At 46.0% G+C, this 7,989-nt stretch overlaps 1 protein-coding gene across 1 annotated transcript; it reads right to left on the bottom strand.

Annotated features, from left to right (window-relative positions):
* Positions 1 to 3,117: 3,117 nt before the first annotated feature.
* ID4 (inhibitor of DNA binding 4, HLH protein) lies at positions 3,118 to 6,232 on the bottom strand. The gene is made up of 3 exons (XM_025266115.3): positions 5,647 to 6,232; positions 5,185 to 5,243; positions 3,118 to 4,625 (listed from the first exon to the last, which is right to left on the bottom strand). The coding sequence occupies exons 1-2, from the start codon at positions 6,094 to 6,096 to the stop codon at positions 5,199 to 5,201; spliced, it is 495 nt and encodes a 164-aa protein (XP_025121900.1). The 5' UTR covers positions 6,097 to 6,232; the 3' UTR covers positions 3,118 to 4,625; positions 5,185 to 5,198.
* Between the last annotated feature and the right edge of the window lie 1,757 nt (positions 6,233 to 7,989).

Genomic DNA, 7,989 nt, shown 5'->3' with positions numbered 1-7,989 from the left:
GGTTAACTATTTTTAAATAAACACACACACACACATACACACACAGTTACAGTCTCTCCGTTGACTGCTAAGGTTTATGAAATGGGCAGTAGATGTTTTTAAAAATGCTTAAAATATTTAAGAAAATATTTAAGGAACATTCTAAAATACATGCATTTGCACGAAGAACAACTGTGGGACTGCAGTACCTTCTTTTGGAAGTTAAACATTGGAATAAAAGATGAAGTTTTAGAATTTGAATTTAATATGCATGCTAAAAGTGCTAATACGCACTTTTTATCATCATGAATTGAGAAAGTCATTTAAAGCAAATAATGGTATCCTGTTTCAACAGGAATTTGCATATTTTGCCAATACCTTGGTAATATTTTAGGAAATCTCTTTCTAAAGTATGAGATTTCCTATTGGAAAAACATTCAGATTCAGTGAATTCATATGGAAAATTTGTCTTCGGTCTCTTTATTTAAATATTTTAAGTTCCTTTTCAATCACATTTAGCCAGTGGAATACAGGTAACATATTTTGTTCTTCTTCCCCGAGAAACTGATGTGTTTACTCTTTTAAGGACTCAAAGGGGCTTTTCAAATTAACTTCAATTTTTATGGCCCCTTTTTCATATCCCTTGTGTGAATTTATTGTGGAGACTTATGAATGACGGAATCAATTTCAGCAGCTGACTACCGAATTGCTTTGCTTGGGTGAGTATAAAAAAACTTTGGCAATGTGTTCAGACCCGAGTTTAGCGCCTAAGCAAAACTTTTTATAACAGCCAGGATATAAATCATCATGAAGGAGGCACTTGAACACAGAAACACACTTTAAAAAATTCATCAAAAATTTGAAAAGCACTTTCAATTGTTTCTACGACTGCAGTTCATCTCTCTGGTACAAATGAGTTCCCTTTTGTAAGAGTTTTATCTTTTCAAGTATCTATTGTATCACTGCTCAAGGTAGAACTCGAAGTAAAATTACAATTTTAAAACCTTTTGGGCAATGGTTCTAATTAATATAATTAATATTTTAGCAAAATGTCATGGGTTGTAATTGAAAGAAACCATCTGGGTCTGAAGAGTACCTACTGAGGGCAACCCTATTAAGATTAATTCTGAGGTGAGTAAATTAATTTCCTGGACTTGCAAAGCAGCAAGGGGAAGCTTTTCCCTCTTCAGAAACCTGGAGGGGTTGGTCCTTGGCCCAGTAGAGACCCAAGGGCTATCTGGGCTGATTAACATATATATAATTAAAGTGCATCAGCTAGAAAGAGCCAGTTTTATTTGGTTCTGCACTACTGTGAAATAATTTTTGTCAACATTATTGTGTTTGTGTGTGTGTGTGTGTGTGTGTGTGTGTGTCAGAGAGAGGTCTAGTTTCCCTGAGTATCATTCTGTTGCCTTTTTGGAATTCTTGCTCCCTCTCCTAGCAGATACCAAAGAGTAGACAAGATTCCTCTAGCATTCAAACTAGATTTCCTTTTCATTCATATCACCATTTTCAAGCCACATTTTTCATCACCTGGTAAGGAACACTGTAAATAATTGAGGTGATCCATCAAGAGACCCATTCTTGATAATGAAAAATTGCATAACTCAGTAGAAGTCAATTAAAAACCACAAACTTCAGAACCCTTTGCTCAGTGAAGATTTATTATTATAGAAGGCATTTAATACAATAGATTATGGGGTGAAAATTTTTAAAAGTTCTAAAAATTCAGTTAAAGCTTGACAATAGACTTAAGATTTATACAATGTCAAAGTATATTAGTTCTTTGAAATGAAAGTTTTTTTCTCCTTCAACATGAAATGTCTTGAGATGTTCAGGATTTTAAAACCACAATGAGAAACAACATCTCACCATGAGATTTTTTTTTCCCTTTGTAGGTATAAACGATTCTTTGGTTGTGCCTATACATTAAAGGCAGACAAACTAAATGAGAGAAGTCAGAATATTTTTCTGTGAAACCAATTATCTGAATCATTAGAACTACATAGATAAATGACAAATGTTTTTGTTATTTGGTTACTTGGTTAGGACACAGCCAACATTTAATAGAATGTATTATCTTATACAACTGCATATTAATTTAGTGAACAGTGACTTTGCTTCTTTAGAGACATTCAGTGCTGTGTGAGTGGCTGAGGGGAAAATGTCAAGTCTCTCAAATGTAACATCCATAATACTTTTTTCCCTTTTAGTGGTTCTTCATGCTCCAAATATGAAATTAATTAAGGAGCAAGACTTATCTTCAAAAATCAAGAATATTTATTTTGAGATGTACAATCTCCCAGCATAAGTTTAAGCTCTGCTTAAAAACTTAGGTAGGATATGGTAGTTAGGCCTGACAAATGCCTAACTCCAACCAACAGAGCACATGTGACTTGCTTCCTACTGAAATTAAGCTGCCAAATAAAAAGGAGGGATTGTCCCCTTTCTTAATAACAAAGAATGCAATCGTTAGAATTCTTCAGACTTGGAATTCCAGCAGTGTTCTTGTGTTTTCCTCGATGTGTGACAAGAATGAATAATATAAAAAATAAAAATAAACCTCATCTAAACAAGTGGTCCTTTGACTTTGTAAGTCTCAACATCAAATACATCAAATTCTAAAAATACCTAAGACCAGTAAAATGTCAAAGCTGAGGGGGTAACATGATGGAAATAGGGGACAGATTTTTAAAAATCTTTACATTTTTTGGAATCTATCAGCATTAACTTTGTTCATTTCTGTTGAGATATTGCCATTTCAACTGACTACTAGAGGCCATATTTCATATTCATATAAATATTTGACTTTGACCTCATAAAAAGTCCCTTGGGTTTGTAATACTTTTATTCTTGTATAAGCTGAAACAAATCCTTTCCTTTTAAAAATCAAACAGACCACGTTACACACACAGTTGACTAACTATTTACAAAGCACCCAATTAAATCCTACTTAATTCTCTCTCACTCTAAAAATTCCATCTAACTGGTGTGTAGAGCACTGATCACATTAAATGCATAATGTTCACAAGCCCTGACAGTCCTATCTAACCCAGAATATACTACCTTCCTTCAAGAGAAAATAAAGTCTTAAAAATAAGTGTTAAGGTTTTGAAGAAATGAGACCAGAAATCACGGTACAAGACAGATAAATCTACTTTAATATTCACATGTAAAAGTTACACATCACAAGAGATTGGACAGTAGTTTAGCGGTTAACTAACATAGCTATAGTGAAAATCATTTTTATAAAAAAATAATCTAGATGCGGTCATCAGAATTTTTGGTCTACTTAAGTTAATGTTTGAAGATCGACTTTTATCCCTGCTTGAAGGATTTGCCATTATGCCTTAAAATTTTTTTTCTTCTCCCACTGTTGCCTATTAATATTCTTTGGAGGAAGGAAAGCAGAAAGTGTTCATTGCCAAGAGTTTGTCCTTTGGTAGCAAGCAGAGAACATTTTTCATTTCTATGATTTAAATAATCTGTACAGACATGAAACTCAGTGACATTAAGCTTTAGTGTAAAATGAAGAATGATAAGCATTTTTCCACTTTGATAAAACAGTAGATTTCATAAACTCATCAGGATCCAAGCATTTCCCCATCCCGTAAGCAAAATCATTCCGAATCCATCTTGACCTCCGTTAAAAAAGGAAAAACAAACACTCTTTATATATTACACTATCAAACCCTGTACTTAAAAACTGATAAAGCGCATTTTCCACATGTAGGCTTCAAATACAAAGATTTTGATCTAGGTTAAAGAAAACACATTTGAATGGACTCAGAACAAGTTTATTTTGTGATTAAACATCTCATGCAGTCATGCAGGATCACTAGCTATAACTGTTACTTCCGAGTCTACAGGACACCAGGCAAAACAAAAACAAATTAAGAGCCAGACCAAACAGAAAAGACATTCAAGATTATCAAGAGCTCTTCAACTGAGCTGAAAAATAATTTTCCAAAAGAAATATTCCCACAGATTAAAAAAAACACACACATAATATTTACAAAAAATATTTAATTAAAAATATCTTATAATTACAGTAGTCTATTAAAGCATATACTTTCTCACACTTATAGAGCATCTCTATATATACATGGTATGAAATGTCACTCAGTTATCTATACAATATGTAACATTCTTGCAGGGAACACAAAGTTCCCTGCCCCCGTATAAACATCTATTTTAAACAATAGATGTCAAAAAAAAAAAAAAAATATCTACAATGCTCTGGTATATTAGTAAAGCTTCAAAACAAAAATTGAGCTCCTTGGTCACAAAGTCGGTTTCTAACAGTCGGATTTACTCTTGATTCTTCTATTTATCAGTCCTGTCACACTTAAGCTTAAAAGTTTAACTGCACCTCCAAAAAACACAAAAATGTACAATTCACAGCGGTTATAAATGGGACAAAAGAGAATACGTATGTAGAATGTTTATGAACGTGCAAAAAAAAATTTAACAAAGATGAAAAGTTTTATTTTTCTTCCCTCTCTCTTGGAATGACGAATGAAACGTTTCTAAGATTTGCTAATCTTTTTGTTATTTTTCCTTCCTCCGGTTGGCTTTTTCTCTAACTTCTGCTCTCTCCCCCTCCCTCTCTAGGGCTCCTGGCTCGGGCTCAGGCGGCCGCACACCTGTGGAAGAGCAATGAATAGAGGGGGTGTGTGAACCTTCCCGCTGCAGACTAACTGGCGCCACCGACCAAACTCAAGACATGCTTGATCAACAACCCAAAACAAACCACCGGGTCAGACTACACCCTCAGTCCGCCGCCCGGCCCGGCGCCGTGCAGGCAGTCGCGAGCCCCCGGGAAGCCCGCGCAGGGCACCCACTCCGGGGACCCTGCCCGCGTCCTCTTTCGTGGGTGTCAGACTGCACGGGGCGGGGGGGGGGGGGTCGCATCGGGCCCCACGCCCACGAGGGTACCCTTACTTCGGCGAGGAGACCGGCCGATCACTGGGGGTGGCGGGGACACGAGCTGATCCGTCCCCCAGTTCTCGAAGCTAAGTACGGGTTCACTTACTAACTGGGTGGCAGAGAGAGAGGTGAATCTTCCTTGGGAATCTGCCCTCAGAAATGCTGAGGCGGGGGGTGGGGGGACGGCAAAGAACACCACTGTGCCTGACACCGGAAGGCCCTGGGGACGGGGTGTCTCTGGTGACCGGCCGCCCGAGAAGGGAAACGCGCGCTCACCTGGGACGCGCGGCTCAGCGGCAGAGAATGCTGTCGCCCTGCTTGTTCACCGCGCCGGCCTGGAACAGCAACCGACACCGAGGGAAAGGTTAGCGGGCGCCCCCACCGCGCTCCTCCCGGTCTTCCTCATCGGTTCCCGGAACCCAGGCTGGCCCGCCGACGCATGCCCCGACCCCAGCCTGCAGCCCCAGGGGGAGACGCCCCTTCCCCGGGGGGGACCTGGACTTGACAGCCCAGGAGGCCCCCAGCCCCTGGTCCCCGCCCCGCGCGCCCACCCGGCCGGGCCCCAAGCTCGCTTCACCCAGCCCGCCGCCTGCGGCGGCGGCGGCCCCCAGGAAGAGCGGCAGGACGAACTGTCACTCTCCGCCGCCCCTGCCCCGGGGAAAGGGACCGCCCGCGTGCCTCCATCCGGCCGTCGCCCTCCCCGCGGACCCCCGCGGCATCCGCCCCGGGGCCTCTCACCGGGTCGGTGTTGAGCGCGGTGAGAGGGGTCCGCGGCGGCGCGGCCGGGCAGGTCCCGGCCGGGAGGTGCGGCGGCGCGGGCGGCGGCGGCTGCCTCAGCAGAGCCGGGTGCGTCTCCAGCGCCAGCTGCAGATCCAGGATGTAGTCGATAACGTGCTGCAGGAGCTCTACTTTGCTGACTTTCTTGTTGGGCGGGATGGTGGGCACCAGCCTCCGCAGGCGGCTGTAGCAGTCGTTCATATCGCACTGCAGGCACAGCGCCGGCTCGTCGGCCGCCGCCTCGGCTGCCTTGCAGCGCGCGGCCGCCGCGGCCGCAGCCGCGGCCGCCGAGCCGCCCAGGCTGTGGCCGTGCTCGGCCAGGCAGCGCAGCGCCAGCTCGCCACCGCCGCCGCCGCCGCAGCCCGACGGCGCCTTGCGGCCCGAGGGGCGCACCGGGCTCACCGCCTTCATCGCGCGCGCCCTGCGCCCTGAGCGAGCGGACCCGCTTGGGCGAGCGAGCGAGACAGGCAAGCTCCGACCCCCTCCCCTCGTCCGCGGCCGGCTCCGCTCCCCTCTCCTTCGCGCCCCGCGCGTCCGCTCTGCGCTCGGGGCACCGGAAAGCTCCGGGCGATCGCGCGCCCAACAATTGACCGGAGAATCGCTCTGGGCCACAGCGGGCGACACTCGGCCGGGACCAAAAGGCAAGAAAAAAAAAAAAAAAATCAAAGGCACCGGAAAGAAAGCAGCCCACCGGGCGCCCGAGTCACTCCCTTCGGACCTCCGACTACAGCCGGCCCGCCGCTGCGGCCGCACTCCCCCGGGCCCGAGGTGTTCCCCGCTCCTATCTCAGACTCACAACCGCACCTCCTCTCCGCTCCGGCCCGGCCCGCCGCGCAGCTGTATTTATAAGCCGCGCGCTCCGGGGGCGGGGCCAGCGCGCCGGCCGGGTCGCCGCGCGAGCGAAAGCTGAGTCCGGGCTGGGCTCCGGGGGGCGGGTGCGCGGAGGGAGGTGGCGAGGGCGGGGGCTCCGGGCGATGCCGGGGGGCGGGAGCCGGGCAACCCGAGTGGAGGGGTGGGCGGGGGGCCGGGAGTGCCCAGCCAATCAGGCGGACGGTGCCACCTCAGGGAATGACGCTCGGGCCAATGGGAAGGGCACTCCATTCCGTCAACGCCGTGGGTGGGGGCTCTGAGAACCGAGAGCTGGGTGGGAGTCGGGCCAGGGTGGTGTGTGCCCTAGGGAGGCGAAAAGAGAGGGAGAAGTTAATTGCGAAGAGCTGCGGGAATGTGCGGCTGGAATTCACTCTCCCCCCCGGCTTAGGCGGTGGAGGGAGCGCCCGGGCCCTGCTCGAGGCACTCCTGCCACTGCTAACAGCCTGGCGCCCGAGGACCGTCCACCACCCATCCCTCCATCCCTGGATTTCAGCGCCTTAAGAAGGACGCTGTGCTAGAAGGCACGTTCGTTCTCCTGTTTCCCCACTCCCGTTTCTTTCTTCAGCTTTTCCCAACTGCCGAAACCATAATGATGGAATGGAATGCGTAGCCTTTTCGTGCCTGTTTTTAAAACGTTAAAGCTTGAGGGGTGGGGGGTGGCGGGTGGGGAGGGGGAAATGGAAAAGAAGGCCGAATGCACATTTTTGGTGAAGGGACGTATAAATAAAACCGAGACGTCGTAGGGTTTTTCTTTTACCCATCTAGATGCAAAAGTGGGCTCAAGAAATGCAATTGCTTTGAACATTAAATTAGAGCACGTAAATATTAAAAATGCATGGGCACGGAGTATTTAAAATTCCACCATGACATATAATATTAATCCGTTTTATGTAAAATTCATACCTGTAACATAATGTAGGCCATTAATGCACTGCTTCACGTATGAGTCATCGTACCCCGCTTCAAATAAGATACTGAGAATGTCCAGTCTTCTCCTTTTGCAAGGAAGTATTGAAATTCGCACTTCAGTCCCGGTAGTCCTGCCTGGGCCCCATCCTGCAGAAAAGTCTGCTAATTAAAGACGTTCCTGTGTTAGATTTCTAATGGGAAAGCTGTCCTTAAGCGGCCCAAAACAAAACTGCACAGTGAACTTTTACAGGGCCTTGTGTGTACTCTGCAAGAAAAACTTGAGCCCTTCAGATAAGAAATGAGTGTGAAAACCCTGTCAATGGGGACATGAATTCTGTGTGCCTTTAGCCTGCAAACCTCCCACCTTTAGACAAGCTAGGAGATGAATTAGCTCTAGAATTTTCTTAATTTATGTACCTTATATAAATAAGTGCCTTCATTTTTATAGATAATTGAAAGAAAGGGACATGGACCTCATTTCTTCCTGTCTACCCTCTGTAAGGAAACCCTCCCTTCCTTCCCAGC

The sequence above is a fragment of the Bubalus bubalis genome, chromosome 2 (assembly GCF_019923935.1).
Source record: "Bubalus bubalis isolate 160015118507 breed Murrah chromosome 2, NDDB_SH_1, whole genome shotgun sequence".
In the NCBI taxonomy this organism is placed as follows: domain Eukaryota; kingdom Metazoa; phylum Chordata; class Mammalia; order Artiodactyla; family Bovidae; genus Bubalus; species Bubalus bubalis.
Note: the sequence above shows the minus strand (reverse complement) of the source record. Positions and strands in the feature narration are given on the sequence as shown.